At 48.6% G+C, this 25980-nt stretch overlaps 1 protein-coding gene across 1 annotated transcript in view; it reads left to right on the forward strand.

Annotated features, from left to right (window-relative positions):
- Positions 1-24246, forward strand: part of NCS1 (neuronal calcium sensor 1) — a 61148-nt gene extending 36902 nt beyond the window's left edge. Inside the window, exons 3-8 of the mRNA XM_033858847.2 lie at positions 193-331; positions 1999-2077; positions 3562-3650; positions 4011-4088; positions 7100-7217; positions 20505-24246. Coding sequence (XP_033714738.1) covers positions 193-331; positions 1999-2077; positions 3562-3650; positions 4011-4088; positions 7100-7198 — 484 coding nt within the window. The 3' untranslated portion in view covers positions 7199-7217; positions 20505-24246. The remainder of the gene's footprint in view (positions 1-192; positions 332-1998; positions 2078-3561; positions 3651-4010; positions 4089-7099; positions 7218-20504) is intronic.
- Positions 24247-25980: the final 1734 nt, after the last annotated feature.

Below are 25980 nucleotides of genomic sequence, written 5' to 3' on the forward strand. Positions count from 1 at the left end.
TCACACAGCTAGCAAGAGGCAGAGGTGGGATGAGTCCATGCCTGTGGAGTCCAGGTCTGTGCTCACAACCCCGTGTGGCACTGTCTCCCTGGACAGGGACTCACAGGCTTTCAGGACGCTGGGCAGGAGCTCCCAGCAGGTGGGTGATGCTGGAGTCTCCTTTACCCTCTCTCACCTGGCCTCTACCTCCAGGTACAAAGGCTTCATCAAGGACTGCCCCAGCGGGCAGCTGGATGCAGCGGGCTTCCAGAAGATCTACAAGCAGTTCTTCCCGTTTGGAGACCCCACCAAGTTCGCCACATTTGTTTTCAACGTCTTTGATGAAAACAAGGTGAGCTGGGAATTGACAGGGCCTGTGCCAGCCTGGAGTCCCCTCCCTCCTGCGGCAGCCTGCGCGGCTCCACACCCACGCTGTCCTGCTGATGTTGCATTCCAGAGAAGGAACACAGACGTGTGCGCTCACACACGCACATATACACACAAACGCACGCACGTGTGTGCACACCCACACGTGCTTATACACAGATGCACACAAATGCACGCACGTATACACATTGCAGGAGCTCACCCACACACAAGGAAGCCACAGAGATCCGTGTATGCACACACATACCATGCACACAGACATACACGTGTACACACATGCACACATATGTATACCTTGACCCTTTCCTTACAAGCACAAAATGCAGATGCCGCCAGGGATAATAACAGGATTTATAATCACAACTGACATTTACTGAACATTTACTACGTACTACGCTCTTTATGTGGATTTTTTTTAAAAATAAATTTATTTATTTATTTTATTCTTGGCTGCATCGGGTCTTCGTTGCTGCGCACGGGCTTTCTCTAGTTGTGGCGAGCGGGGGCTCCTCTTCGTTGCGGTGCGCGGGCTTCTCACTGCGGTGGCTTCTCTTATTGCACAGCATGGGCTCTAGGTGCGCGGGCTTGGTAGTTGCAGCACGCGGGCTCGGTAGCTGTGGCTCGTGGGTGCAGGCTGAGTGCAGGCTGAGTAGTTGTGGTACATGGGCTTAGTTGCTCCGTGGATTATTTTTAGTGAGACCTTACAACCAACTACCTGTAGGGATGCCTTTGAATTGCCCCCATTTTGCAGATGAGGAAACTGAGAATCATATAATACGGGATCTTTTGTGCCTGGCTTCTTTCACTGAGCATCGTGTTTTCAAGGCTTATCCGTGTTGCAGCGTGTCCCTTCCTGGTGACGGCCACCCTGACAGTTGGCACATCCGCCACTGGGGCATCTGCGGTCCTCCAGACTCTGTGCCACGCTGGCATCTTTCCTGGCTCACTTGTATTCAAGGTGGACGTACTGTAACTTGTCTCCCCGCTCCGTGCTGTAGGACACTCGGATTTTTTCTGCTCTGTCACGCCCTGGCTTTCTCCGCAGGTGGCCTCAGCGGACGATCACACTGCCTGGCCCTGGGAAGAGCTCTGGCCTCTCCGGACCTCAGTTTCCTTATTTGCAAAATAAACAGGATTGAACAGTCCAGAGCCCCACCTTTTTCTAAAGTCTCTGAGCCTGTGGTTCAAGGCCGAGGAGGAAGGGGTTTCTGGGCAGGAGAAAGGGACTCCTGCCCAGAGGGTCCCTCTTCCTCCCACCAGATGTGGAGTGTCAGGCTCTCCCTTTGGTCTCACCCGTTTCCCTGTCCCTCCTGCCTGGATTTTCCCTCTTTTTTTTTTTTTTTGGCCACACCATGCAGCACGTGAGATCTTTGTTCCCCAACCAGGGATCAAACCCGTGCCCCCTGCATTGGGAGCGCGGAGTCTTAACCACTGGACTGCCAGGGAAGTCCTCTTTTCCCATTTCTAATCCTACCCTCTCCCCATCCCCTTCCTTCTCATCACCCTCATTCCCGTACTCTCCACTTGGGTGTCTGGTACCTGCTGCCGCCCATCACCACCTGCCCAAGGTGCAGCCTGACCAGGTGACTCAGCGCTAACTGAGGCCCACCCCCACTCCCCTCTCTCCTGCAGGATGGGCGGATTGAGTTCTCTGAGTTCATCCAGGCGCTGTCGGTGACCTCGAGGGGAACCCTGGATGAGAAGCTGCGGTGTAAGTCCTGCCCCCTGGGCTCTATGGGGCGGCCACTGGGCGGTCCCAGGCGGGAGGGAGGCCAACTACCTGGGCCAGGTCATCTGTCTGGGGCTGAGAGTGGCACAGATGTCCTGCCCTTCCAGGTCAGAGGCAGTTTCTTGGAGGAGGCCAGGCAGGAGGAACGTGTCTTCCTTAGATGCGTGGACAGATGGGGCGGAAGCAAAGGGGCGTCCGAGCAGGTGCAGACATGGGACCTCGGGCAGGACAGCGTGGAGTTAAAAGACCTGGTTCCAGGGCTGGACCCACTACTTAGGAGGCTGTTTTGATGACTGATCTCATTCATTCACTTATTTACTGGTTCACCCAACAGATGTTGACCAAATATGGCCGCGTGTCAGTGCTGAGCAGAGGCCAGGACCCACGGGTGCATCGGATAGACGGGCACCTGCCCTCGCGGCTGTCAGTCTAGCTCAGGGACCTTATCCAAAAGATCCCAGAAAACTGCAGGCGAGGCAGGAAGAGGGAAGTGTGAACCGACAGGAGAGGAACTGACCCTGTTATGAGTCGGGAGCTGAGCTGGGAAGGGTGAAGGTGCCAGGGAGGGAGGAGGGAAGAGGGTTCCAGGCAAGGGAAACAGCATGTGCGAGGCCCTGAGGAGGGATGAGAGAAGGATTCAGAGGGGAGAGTGTGCAGGCTCCTGCTGCTGCGAGAGGGGATCTGGAGAGAAGATGAAAGCAGCTGGGCCAGAGCTCACTTCCCACTGAGACACTTCCACTGCTTTGCATCAGCACCGAGAAAACGCGACAGTTTCTTTTTCTTTCTCTTTTTAGGAATAAAAGAGGATTTTATTTATGCAGAAGCTCCTGCCCTCCCCCCCAGGCATATTATTTTATTTTCTAAGTTGATCCCAGCAGGATACAGTGTAATTGTGGAAAGGAAGTGGGCTGAAAGGAGGCAGAGGCGGGGGCATGGGGAAGGAGAGGGGGGCCTTTAGGGCTCCTCCTGGGGTCCCCTCCCTCCCACAGCTCCAGCTCCAGCCTCAGCTCTCGCAGATTCAGTGCCCCCTCCTTTTTTTTTTTTTTTTTTGCGGTACGCGGGCCCCTCACCGCCATGGCCTCTCCCGTTGCGGAGCACAGACTCCGGACACGCAGGCTCAGCGGCCATGGCTCACGGTCCCAGCCGCCCCGCGGCATGTGGGATCCTCCCGGACGGGGGCAGGAACCTGCATCCCTTGCATTGGCAGGCGGACTCTCAGCCACTGCGCCACCAGGGAAGCCCCCCCACCCCGCTCCTTTTTATATTTAGTTTTTTTTTTAATAACCCTAGTTGAAACGGCCCGTGTGTTCCTGTCGTGCGTGCGCGTGCGCGTGTCCCGTCTGTTTTGATGTAAATATTCATTGATTGGATGAGTAATGGGGCTGTGGTGCAGTGCGGGGGGCGGTGGGGAGCAGCACCCCCTTCCCCGGGCCGGGGGTCACTCTGCCCTGGCTGGTTGACCGCAGGGGCCTTCAAGCTCTACGACTTGGATAACGATGGCTACATCACCAGGAACGAGATGCTGGATATAGTGGACGCCATTTACCAGATGGTGGTGAGAGGCCCGGGTCCTATGGGGTAGGAGGAGGCAGTAGGGGCATCAAATTTAGTGACTGGGCCTGTCCCAGAGGAGGCACCCCCGTGGGACTGCTCTCCTGACCGGGGCAAGCGTTGGTCAGGTAAGGGTCACTGCCTGGGGCCGCTCAGCACATCTCCAGCTGGGCTGGCAGATGGGGGCTCGGGTGGGTGCGAGGTTCTGGAGCAGAATTACAGATGGCGGGGGACATTGCGGGGAGTGGGAGGCAGAGGGGGTCCTCATCTGGAACCTGCCCAGGTCTGGGGAGCATATTTTTGGGAAAAGGGCCCAAAGCCCAGAGTGCCAGGAGCCAGCCCCCACCTTGTCTGTCCCTGGCAGGGGAACACCGTGGAACTCCCCGAGGAGGAGAACACCCCCGAGAAGCGGGTGGACCGAATCTTCGCCATGATGGACAAGGTGAGGCCCCTCCCGTAGGTGCCACTGACCACCTACAGGCCTGGCTCGAGGCAGGCAGCACACCTGGTGTGACGTCCGCTGGTCCGGTTGGCAGCCGTCCCCTTCAGACATCCAGGGTTTTAAGTAAATTTGTCCAGCACTTTCTCTTTGATCAACTAAGATTCTTTATTTATTTTTTAAAATTAATTAATTAATTTATTTATCTATTTTTGGCTGAGTTGGGTCTTTGTTGCTGCGCGCGGGCTTTTCTCTAGTTGTGGCTAGAGCGGAGGCTGTTCTTCGTTGCGGTGCGTGGGCCTCTCATTGCGGTGGCTTCTCTTGTTGCGGAGCATGGGCTCTAGGCACGCGGGCTTCAGTAGTTGTGGCACGCGGGCTCAGTAGTTGTGGCTCGCGGGCTCTAGAGCGCAGGCTCAGTCGTTGTGGCACACGGGCTTAGTTACTCTGTAGCATGTGGGATCTTCCCAGACCAGGGCTCGAACCCATGTCCCCTGCATTGGCAGGCGGATTCTTTTTTTTTTTTTGCGGTACGCGGGCCTCTCACTGCTGTGGCCCCTCCCGTTGCGGAGCACAGGCTCTGGACGCGCAGGCTCAGCGGCCATGGCTCAGGGGCCCAGCCGCTCTGTGGCATGTGAGATCTTCCCAGACCGGGGCACGAACCCACGTCCCCTGTATCGGCAGGCGGACTCTGAACCACTGCGCCACCAGGGAAGCCCTGGCAGGCGGATTCTCAATCACTGCGCCACCAGGGAAGTCCCAAGATTCTTAACCTTTTAAATTCTTTGCCATGGACAAGAAATTTGGGCATTCTGGAGAAGTTGTCTGTGGACTTTTCAGAGTAATGGTTTTAAGGCATCAGATAAAATCCACAGGATTAAAAAGGAAGCTATTTTGGAATGCAGCTATCAAAATTTTTTTTTAAAGAATTTGTGATGTGGTATATGAGCTTCTTTCTGAACACATCGGATGATGAGTTACAGTGGTTTAGCCACCCCACAATTTCGAACCGATGATATGTACAGGTGATGCCTACAGCAACCGTGGAGTATTATAAAAATGCCTCGATCCCCACAGTTGACAAAGCCACAGGTACTGCTGGTTCTTGGGAGATCGTTACCTAGATTCATTATGGAAGGAAGAGCTAAATTTCAGTTATAAGTTAGCGAAAACAAAGACCTCATTTTTTCCCATTTTAGTTCACAGGCCTGCTGAATTCTGTTCTCAGACCCCAGGTTAAGAAACCCTTCTTTAGGGCTTCCCTGGTGGCGCAGTGGTTGAGAGTCCGCCTGCTGATGCAGGGGACACGGGTTCGTGCCCCGGTCTGGGAAGATCCCACATGCCGCGGAGCGGCTGGGCCCGTGAGCCATGGCTGCTGGGCCTGCGCATCTGGAGCCTGTGCTCCGCAACGGGAGAGGCCACAACAGTGAGAGGCCTGCGTACCGCAAAAAAAAAAAAAAAAAAGAAAGAAACCCTTCTTTATACCAGACTTTTTTTTAAACTGGAAATAACTTTGTTTTAAACTGGAATTTGATATCAAGATGGTAAGGAAACCCACTATTGCTTGCCTTCAATAAAAGAATTCAAATGAACAGTGACCTTGGGCTTATTATTACATTCCGGCTAGGTACAGGTGCCTGCCCTGAAAGCTTTGAGCCTGAGGCCTTACTTCCTTAATTTAAAAAAGTGAGATCGTATGTCAGAGAGGCAGTAAAGAGACAGAGGCTCAGACCACGCTGCGCTGCTGATAATAATCAGAAGATGTGTCCATAGAGTGCGGCAGAGAATACTAACTTCTCGCAGGGCGGTTCCATGTTATTTAACACCAAGGTGTTAAATCCCCCCCACCCCCAATTCAGACAGCCCTTATTTTGGGAAGCAAAGTCCACGCTGTAGTCAGGCTGGGTGTAAATCTGGCTTCCGCAGTTAGCAGCCAGGGGGCCCTGGACAGCTGACTGAACCTCAGCATCCTCACCGGTGAAGTGGTGATAAGAGCAGCCCCTCTTTGGCTAAACGATACGCTGCTAAATAACCAAGAGATCCCTGAAGAAATCAACGAGGGAATAAAAAAATACCTAGAGACACATGGCAATGAAAACACGACGACCCAAAACCTATGGGATGCAGCAAAAGCACTTCTAAGAGGGAAGCTTATAGCAATACAATCCTACCTCAAGAAACAAGAAACATCTCAGATAAACAATCTAACCTTACACCTAAAGGATCTAGAGAAAGCAGAGCAGCCCCTCTTCTTAGAGCGGCTGTGAGGACCCCGTGAGACCAAGCGCACGCATAGCATGAACGGGGCCCACGGTGGACGACCCTCAAGGTCTGCCTGCGGAGCTTGTGGAAACCTCGTCACCATCTCTCTCTCTGGGTGCAGGCTGTGGGTGGCTTCCAAGGCCTTTTTCTTTTGCTCTCACGGGTTTCCTTGCAAAAGATGCTCCAGGGGAAGGGATTCTGGCCCAAACCATTTCCTTCTGCAAGAGACCCACTAAAGCCCCTTTACGTGGGCTCCATCCAGCCTCCTTGTAGGTCTCCCGGGGGATGGCTTAAATGCCCTCCCAAGGGTGACCCCAGAGAAATGCATCAGGCTCTCAGCCCTGTGGGATTAACACCCTCTGTGGGGATGAAGAGCAGCGAGGATGCTAACTGTGGAGTTATCGGGTGCTTCCGGTCTGCGGAACACTTTACACAGCTTGAGCTCAAGGAGTGCTCACCTCAGTGCCCTGAAGAAGCCGTTCAATTCCCTCCAGTCTCCAGATGAGGAAACAAGGGCCCAGAGAGGTGGGTCGCGTGCCCAAGGTCACCCAGCCAGGAAGTGCCCAGGTCTGTCTATGCCTGACCCCTCCCACCTAACGAGCTGCCTTGCCTCCCTCCTGACTTAACTGTGGAAGCTCTTTTGGAAGCAGCCCTGGGCTAGGCTTGGGGAGGGAGTGTCCAGGGCCCAGGGCAGAGGCCCCTGTCCTGGGAGGTTGGTTGTCCCCTCACCTTCACCCTCCTCTCTCTGCTTGCAGAATGCTGACGGGAAGCTGACGCTGCAGGAGTTCCAGGAAGGATCCAAGGCGGACCCGTCCATCGTGCAGGCGCTGTCCCTCTACGACGGGCTGGTATAGTCCAAGGCCCAGAGCTGAGGTGAGTGGAGGGGGACTTGGGGCCTGGGGTGGGGGAAAGGGGGCAAACCCAGCCTCAGGACACTTGGGGTTGGCAGATAAGTACTTGAGTTTCCGGGGGGGGGAATCAGGGTCTGCCCAGTTGGCGCATAGCTAGTAAGGGAGGGCCTTCACGTCAGCCAGGGCTCCTCTATTTTTGTCATTTTTATATACCCAGATTCAGCCTGAGAGTTTACTTGAATAGAAGTTTCCCTGGGTTGAAAACACTTTGAAAATACCAGTTCTCAGCCAGAGCCAGGGGCCTGGGAGAACGGGAGTCTCTCATCTTTTCTCCGTTGGGGTGGCTGAAGACCTCAGCTTCCGCTCTCTTGATCAATAGCTCCAACGTGGTTTCTTTTTTTGCCCAGATTTCCGTTAAGTGCAGGATGATGGCCCACAGAGGCCTCTGTTGCTGGCAGAGAACTGATCCCCATGGTCCTGTCCAGCTACGAACACTCTTTTTTTTTTTCCTGGCTCTTTTTTTTTTTTTAACATCTTTATTAGAGTATAATTGCTTTACAATGGTGTGTTAGTTTCTGCTGTATAACAAAGTGAATCAGCTATACATATGTCCCCATATCTCTTCCCTCTTGCATCTCCCTCCCTCCCACCCTCCCTATCCCATCCCTCTAGGTGGTCACAAAGCACTGAGCTGATCTCCCTGTGCTATGCGGCTGCTTCCCACTAGCTGTCCACCTTACGTTTGGTAGTGCATATATGTCCATGCCGCTCTCTCACTCTGTCACAGCTTACCCTTCCCCCTCCCCATATCCTCAAGTCCATTCTCTAGTAGGTCTGCATCTTTATTCCCGTCTTGCCCCTAGGTTCTCCTGACCATTGTTTTAAAAACACTCTTGTATGTGTCTCCTGGTGGACGGATGATGCATCCTCTTGATATAGATCTAAGAGTAGAATTGCTGGGACTTAGAATGTGTGTATATTTTTAGCTTTAGTAGATACTTCCAGAAGTTTTCCAACATGGCTGTACCATCTCCGACTCCCACTTGCGGTGTATGAGAGCTCCCATTGCCCCACATCCTTGCCAGCACTGGATGTTCTCTGTCTTTTAAAATTTCAGCCGTTTTGGTGGGCGTGTCATGATAGCTTGCTGTAATCTGAATTTGCGTCTCACTGATGAGCACTGAAGTTGGGCACCTTGTCGTATGTGCATCCTCCATTATACCATCACATTTTGTGCAGTGCTGTCTTAGTTACCTCGCTGCACACTGCAGTCCCGCAAAACAGCATCTGAAAAGAACAAACATCAGGAATTTGGGTACAGCTTTGTTGGGTGCCTTCGGCCCAAGGTCTCTCATGAGGATGCAGACAAGCTGTCAGGAGGGTGGCCAACCATCCCAGTTTGCCCGGGACTGTCCCGGATTTAGTGGCAAAAGTCCCATGTCCTGGGAAACCCCTCTGTAGTAGGTAAACTGGAATGATCATCAGCTGTTGGCCAGGACTGCGGTCTCATCTGAAGGCTTGGCCAGGGGTGACCCATTTCTAAGCTCACTCATTTGGTTTGGCGGCCTCAACATGTGGCCCTCTGCACAGGGCTGCCTAACAAGATGGTGGCTGGCTTCCCCCAGGGTAAGCTTTCTGGGAGGGAGGGAGAGGGAGAACCCAAGATGAAAGCGCAGTCTTTTTATAACTCGATCTTGAGAAGCAAGATCCCATCACTTCTTTTTTAAGAACGCCTTGGCTACTTTAGGCTATTTCTATACAAATTTTAGAATCAACTTATAAATGTCTACACACACACACATGCACACACACGCTGGGATTTTGAATGGGATTGAGTTGAGTCTGCTGTTCAGTTTGGGGGAGAATTGGCATCTTTATAATGTTGAGTCTTCCAGTCCATGAAGATGGTATATCTCTCTCTGTGTTTAGGTCTTTAATTTTTTTTTCTCTATAACATTTTGCTGTTTTTAGCTAAAAGGTCTTTCACATCTTTTAGTAGATTTATTCCTAAGTTTTTGATGGTGTTTTAAACAGTAATTTTAAAATTGTATTTTCTGTTTGTTTCTGATTTATAGAAATTCAGTTGATCTTTGTTTATTGATCATATATCCATGGTCCTGCTAACTTCATTTATTAAATCTAGGAGTCTGCCTTAGATTCTTTTGGATTGCCTACATTCTATTTCTTCCTTTCCTATCCCTCTGCCTTTTGTTCCTTTTTCCTGCTTCCTTGCACTGGTTGGGCCCTCCAGTCACATAGGAGTAGTGATGGTGAACATTCTTGTCTCATTCTCAGTCTTGGGAGAAAGCATTCAATAATTCACCATTAGTTACGATGCTTGTTATAGGTCCTTTGTAGATAGATTTTAGCAGATTTAGAAAGTTTCCCTCTTTTCTAGTTTGGTAGGAGTTACTTGTTTTTTTAAAACATCATGAGTGATATTGAACTTTATCAAAATTGTCTGCATTTATCAAGATGCTCATATGACTTTTCTCTCTTTTTTGTTGTCAGTATGATGAATTACACTGATTGATTGTGTGTGTGTGTGTGTGTGTGTGTGTGTGAATACATTTTATGGATCATCAGTGGATTCCTGTCCACTTAAATACACTACCTTTTTTTTTTCTATTCTTTTTCAAATTACTTTTCCCATTTAGGTTGTTACATAATATTGAGCAGAGTTCCCTGTGCTATACAGTAGGTCCTTGTTGCTTATCCATTTTTTAAAAAAAGTTTTTAATCTTTATTGGAGTATAATTGCTTCACAATACTGTGTTAGTTGATGTTGCACAACAAAGTGAATCAGTCATATGCATACACACGTCCCCATATCCCCTCCCTCTTGAACCTGCCTCCCATCCTCCCTATCCCACCCCTCTAGGTCATCGCAAAGCACCGAGCCAATCTCCCTGTGCTATGCTGCTGCTTCCCACCAGCCAACGGTTTTACATTCTGTAGTATATATATGTTGATGGTACTTCACCCCAGCTTCGCGTTCCAATCCCATGTCCTCAAGTCCATTTTCTATGTCTACCTCTTTATTCCTGCCCTGCAACTAGGTTCATCAGTACCTTTTTTTTTTTTTTTTTAGATTTCATATATATATGTTAGCATACGGTATTTGTTTTTCTTCTTCTCACTTACTTCACTCTGTATGACAGACTCTAGATCCATCCACCTCACTATAACTCAATTTCGTTTCTTTTTATGGCTGAGTAATAGTCCATTGTATATATGTGCCACATCTTCTTATCCATTCATCTGTCAGTGGACATTTAGGTTGGTTCCATGTCCTGACTATTGTAAATAGTGCTGCAATGAACATTGTGGTACATGTCTCTTTTTGAATTATGGTTTTCTCAGGGTATATGCCCAGTAGTGGGATTGCTGGGTCATATGGTAGTTCTATTTTAGTTTTTTAAGGAACCTCCATACTGTTTTCCATAGTGGTTGTATCAGTTTTCATTCCCACCAACAGTGCAGGAGGGTTCCCTTTCACCACACCCTTTCCAGCATTTATTTGTTTCTAGATTTTTTGAAAATGGCCATTCTGACCAGTGTGAGGTGATACCTCATTGTAGTTTTGATTTTCATTTCTCTAATAATTAGTGATGGTGAGCATCTTTTCATGTGCCTCTTGGCCATCTGTATGTCTTCCTTGGTGAAATGTCTATTTAGGTCTTCTGCCCATTTTTTAACTGGATTGTTTGTTTTTTGATATTGAGCTCCATGAGCTGTTTGTATATTTTGGAGAGTAATCCTTTGTCTGTTCTTTCATTTGCAAATATTTTCTCCCATTCTCAGGGTTGTCTTTTCGTCTTATTTATCGTTTCCTTTGTTGTGCAAAAGCTTTTAAGTTTAATTAAGTCCCATTTGTTTATTTTTGTTTTTATTTCCGCTACTCTAGGAGGTGGGTCAAAAAAAGATCTTCTTGTGGTTTATGTCAGAGTGTTTTTTCCTATGTTTTCCTCTAAGAGTTTTATAGTGTCTCGTCTTACATTTAAGTCTTTAATACATTTGGAGTTTATTTTTGTGTATGGTGTTAGATAGTGTTCTAATTTCATTCTTTTACATGTAACTGTCCAGTTTTCCCAGCACCACTTATTGAAGAGGCTGTCTTTTCCCACTGAATGTTCTTGCCTCCTTTGTCATAAATTAGGTGTCCATATGTGCAGGGCGTATCTCTGGGCATTCTATCCTCTACCATTGATCTATATTTCTGTTTTTGTGCCAGTACCATACTGTCTTGATTACTGTAGCTTTGTGGTATAGTTTGAAGTCAGGGAGCTTGATTCCTCCAGCTCCATTTTTCTTTCTCAAGATTGCTTTGGCTATTTGGGATCTTTTGTGTTTCCATACGAATTGTAAAATTTTTTGTTCTAATTCTATGAAGAATGCCATTGGTAGTTTGATAGGGATTTCATTGAATCTGTAGATTGCTTTGGGTAGTAAAGTCGTTTTCACAATATTGATTCTTCCAATCCAAGAACATGGTATATCTCTCCATCTGTTTATGTCACCTTTGATTTCTTTCATCAGTGTCTTATAGTTTTCTGGGTACAAGTCTTTCGCCTCCTTAGGCAGGTTTATTCCTAGGTATTTTATTCTTTTTGTTGCAGTGGTAAATGGGAGTGTTTCCTTAATTTCTCTTTCTGATTTTTCGTTGTTGGTGTATACGAATGCCAGAGATTTCTGTGCATTAATTTTGTATCCTGCCACTTTACCAAATTCATTGATTAGCTCTAGTAGTTTTCTGGTGGCATCTTTAGGATTTTCTATGTATAGTATCATGTCATTGGCAAACAGTGACAGTTTTACTTCTTCTTTTCCAACTTGTATTCCTTTTATTTCTTTTTCTTCTCTGATTGCTGTGGCTAGGACTTCCAAAACTACGTTGAATAAGAGTGGCAAGAGTGGACATCCTTGTCTTGTTCCTGATCTTAGTGGATATACTTTCAGTTTTTCACCATTGAGTATGATGCTTGCTGTGGGTTTGTCATATATGGCCTTTATTGTGTTGAGGTAGGTTCCCCCTATTCCCATTTTCTGGAGAGTTTTTATCATAAATGGGTGTTGAATTTTGATAAAAGCTTTTTCTGCATCTATTGAGATGATCATATGGTTTTTATTCCTTAATTTGTTAATGTGGTATATCACATTGATTGATTTGCATATATTGAAGAATCCTTGCATCCTGGGATAAATCCCACTTGATCATGGTGTATGATCCTTTTAATTTGCTATTGGATTCTGTTTGCTAGTATTTTGTTCAGGAATTTTGCATCTAGGTTCATCAGTGATCTTGGTCTATAATTTTCTTTTTTTATTATATCTTTTTCTGGTTTTGGTATCAGGGTGATGGTGGCTTCATAGAATGAATTTGGGAGTGTTTCTCCCTCTGCCATTTTTTGGAAGAGTTTGAGAAGGATGGGTGTTAGCTCTTCTCTAAATGTCTGATAGAATTCACCTGTGAAGCCACCTGGTCCTGGACTTTCGTTTGTTGGAAGATTTTTAATTACGGTTTCAATTTCATTACTTGTGATAGTTCTGTTTATATTTTCTAATTCTTCCTGGTTCAGTGTTGGAAAGTTGTACCTTCCCAAGAATTTGTCCATTTCTTCGTGGTTGTCCATTTTATTGGCATATAGTTGTTTGTAGTAGTCTCTTATAATCCTTTGTATTTCTGCGGTGTCAGTTGTGATTTCTCCCTTTTCATTTCTAATTTTATTGATTTGCATCTTCTTTTTTTCTTGATGAGTCTGGCTAAGGGTTTATCAATTTTTTTTTTTTTTTTTGGCTGCATTGAGTCTTCATAGCTGTGTGTGGGCTTTCTCTAGTTGCGGCGAGCGGGGGCTACTCTTTGTTGTGGTGTGCGGGCTTCTCATTGCAGTGGCTTCTCTTGTTGTGGAGCACAGGCTCTAGGCACATGGGCTTCAGTAGTTATGGCTCGCTGGCTTCCGTAGTTGTGGCTCGTGGGCTCTAAAGTGCAGGCTCAGTAGTTGTGGTGCACGGGCTTAGTTGTTCTGCGGCATGTGGGATTTTCCCGGACCAGGGCTCGAACCCATGTCCCCTGCATTGGCAGCCGGATTCTTAACCAGTGCGCCACCAGGGAAGCCCCTCCAGCTTTCGTTTGTATGTGTTCCTAGGTCTGAAGTGGGTCTCTTGTAGACCGCATATATACGGGTCTTGTTTTTGTATCCATTCAGCGAGCCTGTGTCTTTTGATTATGGCATTTAATCCATTTACATTCAAGGTTATTATCGATATGTATGTTCTTATTACCATTTTCTTAATTGTTTTGGGTCTGTTTTTGTGGGTCTTTTTCTTCTCTTGTGTTTCCCGCTTAGAGAAGTTTCTTCAGCATTTGTTGTAGAGCTGGTTTGGTGATGCTGAATTCTCTTAGCTTTTGCTTGTCTGAAAAGCTTTTGACTTCTCCATCGAATCTGAATGAGATCCTTGCTGGGTAGAGTAATCTTGGTTGTAGGTTTTTATCTTTCATCACTTTAAGTATATCCTGCCACTCCCTTCTGGCCTGCAGAGTTTCCCCTGAAAAATCAGCTGATAACCTTATGGGGATTCCTTTGTATGTTATTCTTTTGTTTTTCCCTTGCTGCTTTTAATAATTTTTCTTTGAATTTAATTTTTGTTAGTTTGATTAATATGTGTCTTGGTGTGTTTTTCCTAGATTTTATCCTGTATGGGACTCTCTGTGCTTCCTGGACTTGGGTGACTGTTTCCTTTCCCCTCTTAGGGAATTTTTCAACTATAATCTCTTCAAATATTTTCTCAGACCCTTTCTTTTTCTCTTCTTCTTTTGGGATCCCTATAACTCGAATGTTGGTGCGTTTAGTGTTGTCCCAGTGGTCTCTGAGATTGTCTTCCATTCTTTTCATTCTTTTTTCTGTATTCTGCTCCTCAGCAGTTATTTCCACCATTCTGTCTTCCAGCTCACTTATTCGTTCTTCTGCCTCAGTTATTCTGCTATTGATTCCTTCTAGTGTATTTTTCATTTCAGTTATTGTGTTGTTCATCTCTGTTTGTTCTTTAGTTCTTCTCGATCTCTGTTAAACATATCTTGTATTTTCTGAATCTGTGCCTCCATTCTATTTCCGAGATTCTGGATCATCTTTACGATCATTACTCTGAATTCTTTTTCAGGTAGATTGCCTATTTCCTCTTCATTTATTTGGTCTTGTAGGTTTTTACCTTGCTCCTCCATCTGTGACATATTTTTTTGCCATCTCTTTTTTTTTTTTTTTTTTTTTATGAGTGGGATTGTGTTCCTGTCTTACTGGTTGTTTGACCTGAGGCTTTTAACACTGGGGTTTATGGCTATTGGGTAGAGCTGGGTCTTGGTGCTGAGATGAGGTACTCTGGGAGACCTCACTCCGATGAATAGTCCCTGGGGTCTGAGGTTCTCTGTTAGTCTAGTGGTTCGGACTTGGAGCTCCTACCGCAGGAGCTTCAGCCGACCTGGGCTTGTGAACCAAGGTCCTGCAAGCTGCCTGGGGCGGCAAAAAAACCCCCACAACAATAACAAAGTAAAAAATAAAATTAGACTAGGAAACTAACAGGTATGTTAGGAAGAATATGAAAATAAAAATATAGATGAATCAACAATTGGAAGGTACATTAGTACCACAATAGTAAGAAAGAGGAGGAGGGAAAAGAAAAAAAAAAAAGCAAAAAGGGGGGGGAAGGCCTTAGCTGTGGAGGGCGGGGCCTAAGCAAGGGCGAGGTTTGGGTGGTGGGCGGGGCCAATGCTTAGGATCTGGAAAAGGTCCTGGGGGCTGTAGGGGGGTGGAACGTAGGCTCAAGGAACAGAAGGGGCCCAGGCGTTCCCCCCACCCCTAGTCTCAGAGGGCAGAGGACCTCACCTGGGAGCCCAGCAGGCTTCCTGGGCTTGAGTGGGTGGGGCAGTCACCCTCTGCTCCTCTCCCTCTCCTCCTGGAAGACCCCTCCAACGTGCCTCTCCTATTCTCCCCCCAGCCTCCTTCCTATGCCCCCAAGGACCTACGTGGCCTGGAGGGGGCCTTGGAGGGCAGGGGACCGGCCTGGGATCTCAGCAGCCTCCTCGGCCTGAGTGGGCAGGGCAGTCGCCCTCTGCTCCTCTCCCACTCCTCCTGGAGGGCCCCTCCCACCTGCCTCTCCTGATCTCCCCAGCCTCCCTCCTATGACTCTTTCATTCTTGTTAAAGGCTGAGTAATATTCCACTGTATATATGTACCACATCCTCTTTACCCATTCTCTGTCGATGGACATTTAGGTGGTTTCCATGTCTTGGCTATCGTAAACAAAGATGCAATGAACACTGGGGTACATGATCTTTTCGAACCATGTTTTTCTCTGGATATATGCTCAGGAATGGGATTGCAGCGTCATATGGTAGCTCTATTTTTAGTTTTTTAAAGGAACCTTCATACTGTTCTCCGTAGTGGCTGCAGCAGTTTACATTCCCACCAGCAGTGTAGGAGGGTTCTCATCTCTTCACACCCTCTCCAGCGTTCGCTGTTTGTGGAGTTTTTGATGATGGCCACTCTGACTTACACCGAGTGATTTTTGAATGCTCAGCCACCCATTATGTGCTTTGATGTATCATCAGATTTGACTTGCTGACATTTTGTTTAGGAAGCCTATTTTGAAGCTTCTAATATTCTTATGTTTTTGCACAAGAAATCCTTTTTCATTGAAGAGACATTAGAAAATATGTTTAAAAGGAAAACCTCCATAAAAAAGTTTATTGAAAAAAACCCTTCACATATAACCCAGAAATAACCACTGTGAACATTTTGTGTCCAGAATGATTCAGAAAGAAAGAATGATTCAGAAAGAATTGAACACTTACAAAAACTTAATACTCAGTAACTAGGTCGCATAGGAACATATAATCAAACCAATTTATAAAGGAACTGTGACAGTTATTTCTATAATCTTAAAAATGTTCAGTATGCAGCTCTGGGTCCCACAGTGCATACTGATCTGTTGTCTGATTTTTCAGAGTCCCCCTTTTGTGAATTACCACCAGTGACCTCATTGGCGTATATATATATATACAGTTATATATATATATATATAACAGCCGCATATTTCCTCCAGGCCGTGGAAGAATGGTGCAAACATAAGTTCTTGCTGTATCCCCCCAAGGAAACGTTGTACAGTGTAATTAATTTCTTTAAAGTGTGTGATTCTTTCTGAATTACCCTATTTGTTTTTGTCTTACAGTTTTCTATGAATATATATGTATATATATTTCTTCAACAACGAGTTCATAACCGTACGCTGTTGGCTGTGTCTTTTGGTTTTTGGTTTGTTTGTTTTTTAAAGGAACAACTTGTAGGAGCCATTTTTTTTCTTTTGGAGACTCAACACTAAGAAAAGAGATTTTTAATGTGTTTTACCCAGCTTGGCTTCACATCCTGTCATGTCTACACTGGCTTTCCATAACACAATTTACGTAGACATATATCTTACCCTCACCAGCAACGTGTCGGCCAACACAATGTAACTTTATTTCCATGACAAGTTTTTCAGGGTGACAAGATCCACTTTTCTATAGCTCCTCCCGGAAATTGCCGTACCATTTTTCTCAGGCCTTCCTAGATCCTGCCTGAGAGTAATTATATCCAATTTGTGTTCCATTGTTTTTGCGATTTATTTGCCTTCTCAGATTCCTGATGGATCATAATTCTTAGATAAATTACGGTTATATAATTCACTGAATTATTCAGGAACTGAGATCATGCATATTTTTTGCGTCACTACATGTTGTTTGAGATCATCCTTTTTAATAGCTGCATAGTATACCGTTTATGGTTGGACCATACCTTAACCAGTCTTATGGTGTGGGGCACTCAGGTTGTTGGAAATTTGAGAGTGGATGAAAACAATTTTTATTATGGGAACAGTCTCATGCAATAGTAGAGAGAATATGTAACTCCGTGTACCCATCTCCCAGCTTCAGAATCACCGATTCACAGCAATCTTGTGCCGTCTATACCCTCCCCCACACACCCCCGACACTGGGTTGTTTTGAAGCAAATTCAAGACATCGTATCATTTCATACGTAAATATTTCAAAATGTATTTCTAAAAGATAACGATTCTTTAAAAAAAATCCATAATACCCCAAACATCAGTAATTCCTTAATACGCTCTCACCAACACTTACATTCCACTTTCCTGTTGTCTCACAATTTTTTTCACTTCGTTTATTGGAATCTGAATCTGAATGAAGTCCATAGATAGCAAGTGGTTGATAGGCCTACGTTTATTTTAATCTCTTAAGTTTTCCCCCTTCCCTTTTCCTTCTTGGTGTTTGCTGAGAAGAGCATTGGGTACAGTGCCCCGTGGTGCTGTTAACAGGCTCCTCTTTCTTGTTCTTCCTGGAAATGGCAGTTAGATCTGCAGGCTGGCTTGGCATTGGGTTTGGTCCACTTCGGGTGAGAACGCCTCATGAGCGGGGTTGTGTGTGTGTGTCTGGCAGGTGCACGTGACCTCGGTGACATCAGCAGCTGTTTCTGATCGCCACCTCTGTCCATTCATTCATTACATGGTGCCAAATGGTGACGTCCTAAAGTTGTCTTTCCTTCTTCGTCATTGGCTAGATTACTTTTACAAAGGGAAACTTCCCCTCATCCACTCGGTGGTTACCCTGAGGCTTGGTTTTCATAGGGAAGGCATGATGGATACTTGATTCTTTATCAGTTTTCAAAACAAGTTGGGGGCTTCCCTGGTGGCGCAGTGGTTGAGAGTCCGCCTGCCGCTACAGGGGACGCGGGTTCGTGCCCCGGTCCGGGAAGATCCCACATGCCGCAGAGCGGCTGGGCCCGTGAGCCATGGTCGCTGAGCCTGCGCGTCCGGAGCCTGTGCTCCGCAGCGGGAGAGGCCACAGCAGTGAGAGGCCCGTGTACCGCAAAAAAAAAAAAAAAAAAAAAAAAAATCCTTAGAGGTGACCAATGACGTTTTTACAAAATATATGTGTAACTGTGAATTTAAGGATTTAAATGCATTTGGTGAGTTTCATCATATTTGCAGTTCTTTTCTTTTTCTTTTTTTAACATTTTTTTTGGCCACGCCGCACAGCTTATGGGATTTTAGTTCTCCAACCATGGATCGAACCCCAGGCCTTGGCAGTGAGAGCTTGGAGTCCTAACCACTGGACCACCAGGGAATTCCCTTAACTAGCAGATACAATAGTGCAAGTCACAGGGGTTCACAGATCACCGCGGAAAGCAGAGCATGTGATTGGAGACCCAGCTGAACCTCCAGGGTCTGGCAGGGGACCTGGAAGGCTGAGAGGACCCAGGCCTCTCCCTTGGGTGCTCTGGCCTTCCTCTGGGTGGTTACTCCATACTCTCTCTCCCTTGGCACCTGCACCATAATGGCCCCCCCAATTCTGGTCCTGCAGGGCCTTCCTACTCCCCCAGGGCCACCTCCACATAGATTCGGATTGGCCCAGATAATGTTTTTAAGTCATCTCCCCAAATCAGGAAAGTGACCCCTTTGTATCAGACACCTACACCTGTCCAGTGGGGAGTGGGGACGTGAGATTTAAACACAGGGTTGGAGCAGGTTATGGGAAGGGTCTTTGGATGGCACGGACAGTAACAGACATAACTGTCCCCCAGGCTGCTGCTTTTTTAAAAAAATGTATTGAGGTGAAATTCACGTAACATAAAATTAACTATCTTAAAGTGAACAATTCAGTGGCATTTAGTACATTCTAGAACCTTTGCCTCATTCCAAGATAAAACTCCATATCCCTTAAGCAGTTTCTCCCCCACCCCCACCCCTCAGTGAGCCTCTGGCAACCATACTTTGCTTTCTGTCTCTATTCTGGATGTTTCATATAAATGGAATCATTTACTCTGTGACTTTTATCTTTTTATTTATTTTTTATTTTTTTAAAATTTAATTTATTTATTTTTGGCTGCGTTGGGTCTTTGTTGCTGCACGCGGGCTTTCTCTAGTTGCGGCGAGCAGGGGCTACTCTTCGTTGCGGTGCGCAGGCTTCTCATTGCGGTGGCTTCTCTTTTTGCAGAGCATGGGCTTCAGTAGTTGTGGCTCGTGGACTCTAGAGCGCAGGCTCAGTAGTTGTGGCTCACGGGCCTAGTTGCTCCGCGGCATGTGGGATCTTCCCAGACCAGGGCTTGAACCCGTGTCCCCTGCATTGGCAGGTGGATTCTTAAGCACTGTGCCACCAGGGAAGCCCTATGTGACCTTTGATGTCTGGTTCTTTCACTTAGCATCATGTGGTCAAGTTTCATCTGTGTTGGGACACGTACCAGTACTTCATTCATTTGTATGGCTGAATAGTATTCCATTGTGTGGTTAGATCACATTTGTTTATCCATTCATCCATTGATGGACATCTGGGTCATTTCCACCTTTTGGCAATTGGGAATCATGGTGCTATGAACATTGGTGTACATGGATTTGAGTACCTATTTTCCAGTTTTTAGAGTACATCCCTGGGGTGCAATTGCTGGGTCATATAGTAACTATGTTTAATTTTCTGAGGAACTGCCAAACTTTTCCACAGTAGCTGTGTCATTTTATATTCCTCCCAGCCGTGGTTGAGGGTTCCAATTTCTTCACACCCTCGCCAACACTTGTTAGTTTCAGGTTTTATCCTAGTGGGTGCGAAGTGGTGTCTCATCGTGGTTTTGATTTGTGTTTCCGTGATGACTAATTCTGTTGAGCATCTTTTCACGTGATTATTGGCCATTGCACACATTGTTCTTAATGGTTGCAAACTTTTTTATCCTATGGTTCTGTCCTTATTTATCCAACCTGTCCCCTGATAGTGGACACTGAGTTTGCTCCCTCCCTTTTAATTTTGCTATTACAGATGATACTGTCATAAACATTTATTTCTGTCTTTTTAACTTATTTTTTACTGAAGTATAGTTGATTTACAATGTCATGTTAATTTCTGCTGTACAGCAAAGTGATTCAGATACGTATTTCTTTTTATATACATTCTTTTTCATATTCTTTTCCATTATGGTTTATCCCAGGATATTGAATACATTTTCCTGGGCTATACAGTAGGACCTTGTTGTTTATCCATTCTATATGTAATAATTTGCATCTACTAACCCCAAACTCCCAGTCCCTCCCTCCCTCACCCCCCATAAACATTTATTTCTTAAGGATAAATACTGAGCACCAAATGTGTGGACCGGAGGGCATGCACATTTTTAGGACTTGTGACATATGATGCCACCTGGTCCTTTAGTTGACTGTCGCCTGCTCTGTGTCCCTGGCAGCCAGCTCTGAACCCGCCCCGCCTCCCTGTGTCTTCCAGATGCCTGGGAGCCACTCACCTCCTCCCGTGCCCTGAGGCCACCTCTGCCCCGACACCACCACCCTCGTGTGTCCACCCAGCCTTTCTCCGCATCCACGCCCCACCGGGCTGCCCTGGAACCGTGAGGCCCGGCTCTCCTCCACCCGCCCCGCACCCACCCGTCGCCTGAAGCCACCGGCTCCAATTGCCACCAACTTCTGCTTGTCCAGAAAACGACAGTACGGATGGGCAAAGGCTCCAGTCCTCTGCAAAACCAAGGACTCGGCTGCTTCGCAGGCGGCCTCTCGGTCCCTCCTGCTCTCCTGCGTGTGTGCTTTCGTTCTTTATTTCAAACAGACATTGAAAAAGAAAAAAAAAACAGAACTACCTTCTGTCCTAGAAGATTCAGACTGACAGATGGGGAGAAGGCCTCGGGGACGTCAAAGAACTCTGCCTCCTGCCTTGACCTTGGCAGCGGGAGAGGCCACGGGAGTCACGGCCTCGGCCACGGGGGGTCGGGGCGTGGGGGGCCTGCCTGCCCCTCGTGATTTGGCGCCCCATCCTCGAGCAGCAAGACCACCTGCGCGGCTAGGATGATTAATTACAACGTTGATGATTTTTTTTTGTGATAACAGTATTGTGCTTTTTGTGGGGAAAGTGAGGTTTTTTTTTTATATACATATATAATTGATACCTTTTATTTATTGGTTGGTAACTGTTGCTGCTGCCTCGTGTGTCTGATGCTCCCAGGGATGCGGGGCCCACCGTTTACACGTGCACGCCCTCGCCCACCTGCCCAGGCGCTTGGGAGGATGGTGGCCTGCAGCGGCCAGGAAGCCAAAAATCTTTTTTTTTTTTTTTTTTTTTCAGATACTGTGCTCGATGTTTGGAGAGGGGAAAGGCGGGCTTCTTAAATGGCTAATGCACTGTTCCCTCCAGCTCGAATGCCTCCCTCCTGGATCTCTTTTCTCTGCTCCCGGTTCACACACCTCTCGGTCCTGTATCCTCCTCTGGGTCCATAACCTCTTTTCTGAGGACAAACAGGGGACATCTTCCGGTGTCTCGGTTCTTGCTTTGGTGTTCGCAGCGCCGTGGGGAGTGGCAAGGCTTGTGCTGAGACTGGGATCCAGGAAGGGCCGGGGGTGGACCGAGAATCTAAGGAGAGAAGGAGGAGGGAGTGAGCAGATGTGAAGTCTGCCTCCCTCCTTGGTGGGTTTTGAGAATAGCTGCTCACCCTGCTTTCCTGCCTTGTCCAGCGGACCACAGTAGCTTTCCCTCTTTTAGCTGAAAGGCCGGAAGGGAGCGGGGGAGAGAGAAGGGCCGCAGGCAATCCCATTCAGGTGGCTTCTTGGGCTGTGGCCCACATGTGCTCACAGGAAGCTTCTAGCTCTGCCTGCCACTGAGACAGGGCAGGCCCACAACTGTCACCAGGAAAGTCAGATGACCTTGGACCGGAAGGCAGGATCCTGAGGCTGGCCCTTGCTCCGTGACTGTGGGCCCCCCTGCCCTCTGTGGGCCCCAGCTCCCCCTGCTGCGGATCCGGGAGGCCTGGGCTGGGGGATCCGGAGGCTTCCCTTCGTGCTGATGCTGTCTAATTCTAAGCTTGGGTTTCCTGCAGCTGGTGATTGTGCGGTCTGTGTCTATGTTTACAGACCCCAGCAGACACGGGGACTGCCTGAGTCACTCTCTGTCTCTTAGCACAGTCTTCAGGGACGCAGCAGCCACTGTTCGTGGTGTGTGGGTTCGGATGACACACCCTGTCCCTCCCCGCAGAGCTTCCTGGTCCCTCCTGGACTCCTGAGCTGTCTTTCAGGCCCAGAACTAGTCCTCGCCCAGGGAAGGCTTCTGGGTGAGAAGCAGCCCCCCAGACTGCTTAGGGCCAGGCCGGAATCGAGAATCCCTGCTTCTTCTTTGCGAAGTCAGCAGCCTATCACCTCCTGACTTATCCCGGCCAGCGGAGGGGAGGAGCTGACCCTCGGCCCCCGCTTTAAATGGCCCTTGGCGCCCACTTTGCACTTTCCCAGGAGGCCAGAGCTTCTCCTGCTCTTTAACTCTCACAGCAGACCCCCGCCAGAGAGCGGCTCCGCCAGCGTGGGACTTGCGTGTCCGCTCCTGCAGGCTGGACCGCTCGGCCAGCCCCTGTCTCTCCCTCCTTGCATCAGCCAGCCCTCTGGCTGCCCTCTCCCTCCGCTGGAAGCCCCCCAGATCCTGCGGGGATAGGAGCAGTAGTTCCATTTTCACGGGTGACTTTGAAGCTTGGGCTCTTTGAGGCCCCTGCGGTCACCTTCCTGCTCAGGCCACGGGCCTAGGAGGCCCAGTACTCACCACCAAATCCTGCAGTTCCTCAGCCTGGCTCTGACCTAGGACCCTAGGGCAGCAGGTGAGCTTGGTGGCTTGGGGCTGGAGATGGGGGGAGCGGGGCCTTTCCCCAGGTCAAATGATTTCTCTGGCCTCCACCTGAGCCTCGATTTACCTCTCTGGTCCAGTGGGCCAGAGCTTTTGTGCAGCCTGTCCTGGAGCATCACGGGAAAGGGCTTGTGGCTAAGAATTATCCAAGGTTAAGCATAGGGGCCCCGCCCGCTGAGACATTGACTCCTAGGAGTCTAGGGAGATCCGTGTGCAAGGCTTTCCTCCCACCTCCTCACCGTTAGGCCTTTTGGTTTGGAGCTACGCGTGTGGCTTTTGACCTTAGCAGGCGATACCGTGGACCCATGGGCCAAGGCACACCTTGGGTCCTTGCCCAGAGAAGTCCAGAGCTGCTGGAAGGGCCACGCCTCTTCCTGGCAGGGTGCTGGACACTGGCCATTTTTGCCCGAGGTTGCGGGCAGGGACAGTTCCGTCCCCTCCTCTCACCAGGCCTCTAGCTGCAGCACCCTTGGAACCCTGAGCAGCCCATGGGCCTCTCTCCCCAGCACCGTTTCCCACCCGAGGCCCAGCCCTGTCAACTGCTGCTCTGGGGCTTCCGGACCAGCCAGAAGCCAGGTTCTTAGCCCTCGCTCCCCAGCCCAGGAGCAGGGGCCAGCCTCCGGCAGTCCGTCTGCAGCAGCCCTGGCCTCTTCCTCATAGAATCCGCTCCCCACTCTGCGTTGATGGTACTTAGGAGAACGTCATGAGTTTCCAGTATTTAACCAGGCAACGTTTAGAATAACGTCATTTAGAATAATGTCGTTTAGAATAACGTCAAGGCAGATGTGTGTCCTCCTCTTCCCCTGAAATGCTTTTCATTTTGACAGCCAACTTCCTAGATGACAGATGCATCTGGGCTTTCGGGGACCCTGTCTCTTCTCTAGAGGGTTGGGGTGTGGGGTTCCTGGGCCCCCTGGGAAGATGCAGCCTCTCCCTGGGGAAAGCCCCACTGCTCACCTAGTGGAAAAGCTACCGGGTTCCCAGTGGTTTCGGCTTCTAAGGGATTGAGGGGAACGCGGGAGCGCCCCCTCGTGGCGATGATCAATAAAGGCATTTGGGGGACCGGACCAGACAAATAGGTGATTTGAGAGCGAGGCCGCAGATGGGGAGGCGAGCGGGGGGGGGGGGGGGGGGGGGGGGGGGCGGCGCTATGATCTCACCCAGACCCTGAGCTTCCAGCCCCACCTTACTGGCAGCATGTCTCCCAGACGCCCTTCTTCTAGGTCTACCCCAGAGATAGCAAGTGAATCAGCATAAGGGCACTGTAATGGGAAGCCTTGCCCCCCGACCTTTTTTAATATCTGCGGAATAAACCCAATGGTTGATTTTTGGATGAATAAAAGGCTTTTGTCGAATACACAGCTGGTCCCATCTTCTGTCTTGGCATCTAGGCCTCTCAGGCTTTGTCTGCTCCCCGTGATTGGGACAAACGCAGAATCCCCTCCACCTCCACCCTGACTGCCCCCTGCCCAGGCTGTACATTTCTGTTCCCCGTGTGTCTTTGCCTTGACCCATGGCCCCAGGGAGGGCCACAGGCTCCCAGTCTGACTCAGTGACCAGCTTTCTCCGGGACTCTGGGCGAGTCACTTCTCACTGGGACTCAGTTTCTCCATCCGTCAGATGGGAGTGAGTCTCTGCTCAGCCCATGTCCCAGGGCCATTGTGGGGAGCAGCCATGAACGGAATCATCAGAGCCTTGGCCGAGGTGAAAGGCCAGTGGAGTCTGAATCGTCATGGTGCCCCCCCGCCCAGAGCCTGCAGCTTTGGAAAGGAATTTGGGCAACTCTTACCAAAAAAAAAAAACAAAAACAAAAACAATGTTTCCTGGGTGGTGATTTTCTGTTTGCCTTCCCAGTCCCTCTGAGCCTCCTTTGGGGTGTTGTTCTGTCTGAATCTGCTGGTGTGTGTCTCTGAGGGAGGGGCAGGCCCCGGGGTGGACAGGGGCCACGTAGCACGCCCAGGCCTCCTCTCGTGCTCTCGTTGTATGTTGTCCTTGTCACGCCAATTAAACACGCTTCCTCACTTGTCTTTGCCTTCCTTGTGTGGACCTGTTGCTTTGTCTGTTTCTTTTTTGTTTCATTTTAGGTTTCTTCTTCCTCCTGTGACACCCTTTCTCTTGCTTTGGGTGTTGTCTGCCCAGTTTCCCCAAGAGAAAGAATGGGCAGAGTGAGAACCTTGGGTGTAATGATTAAACCAGAACATTTTCAGGAGTGTTTCTGGGAAGCCAAGAGTTCAGCAGAGTGAATCCCCACGCCACCCCATGTATCACTCCCAGCATTTCCATTCCTTCCTGTTTCATCTCTTGGGGTTCTCTAAAGGTTTAATAATGTTTGAAAACATGGGCCTAGACTAGTGCTTCTCAGAACTGAGCATTATAGAATCACCTGGGGGCTTGTTAAAACCCAGACTGCCACCTGCAGAGTTTCTCATTAGCTAGGTTTGGGCCGGGGCCTAGGAATGTTCATTTCTAACAAGTTACCAGGCCACGCCGATGCTGCTGGTCTGGGACCACACTTTGGAAGGCCTGGGGAGCTGCTGACACTGAGGGACATCCAGCTGGGTTCTAATTTGTTTTGTTTTGTTCTGTTTTGTTTTGCCACAGCACGTGGCTTGCAGGATCTTAGTTCCAGGGGTCGAACCTGGGCCCTGGCAGTGAAAGAGCAGAGTCCTAACCACTGGACCGCCAGGGAGTTCCCCAGCTGGGTTCTAAAGAGGAGTCCACCCTCCACTTGCCGGGGATTCAGGCTAATTATTCACCTGTGCGTAACTTTTGCACCTGCCACGTGTCAGGCACTGAGGGCCCAGAGACTTGTCACTTACCAAGCGGAGGGGTGTTTCGGGAGGGGAGGTGGGTAGGTGAGTAGCTCCCATGGGGGCTCTCAGGAAGGCACCCCATGGTTTGGCCGTTGGAGTGGCTGCCCTCTGCCATGGTCCCCCTCGGCTTGGAACCTGGGATCTTGGAGGGACCTCCTCTTTCCCCTCTAGTTAAGTGACCAAATGTTTGCTCAACACGCATGGCGTGGGCCCCCCACGTGCCAGGTGTTTGGGGGAGGGGGATCAGAGGAGGTGACAGTCTTTGCCTTCTAGGAGCT

Source organism: Tursiops truncatus, chromosome 6 (genome assembly GCF_011762595.2).
Source record: "Tursiops truncatus isolate mTurTru1 chromosome 6, mTurTru1.mat.Y, whole genome shotgun sequence".
In the NCBI taxonomy this organism is placed as follows: domain Eukaryota; kingdom Metazoa; phylum Chordata; class Mammalia; order Artiodactyla; family Delphinidae; genus Tursiops; species Tursiops truncatus.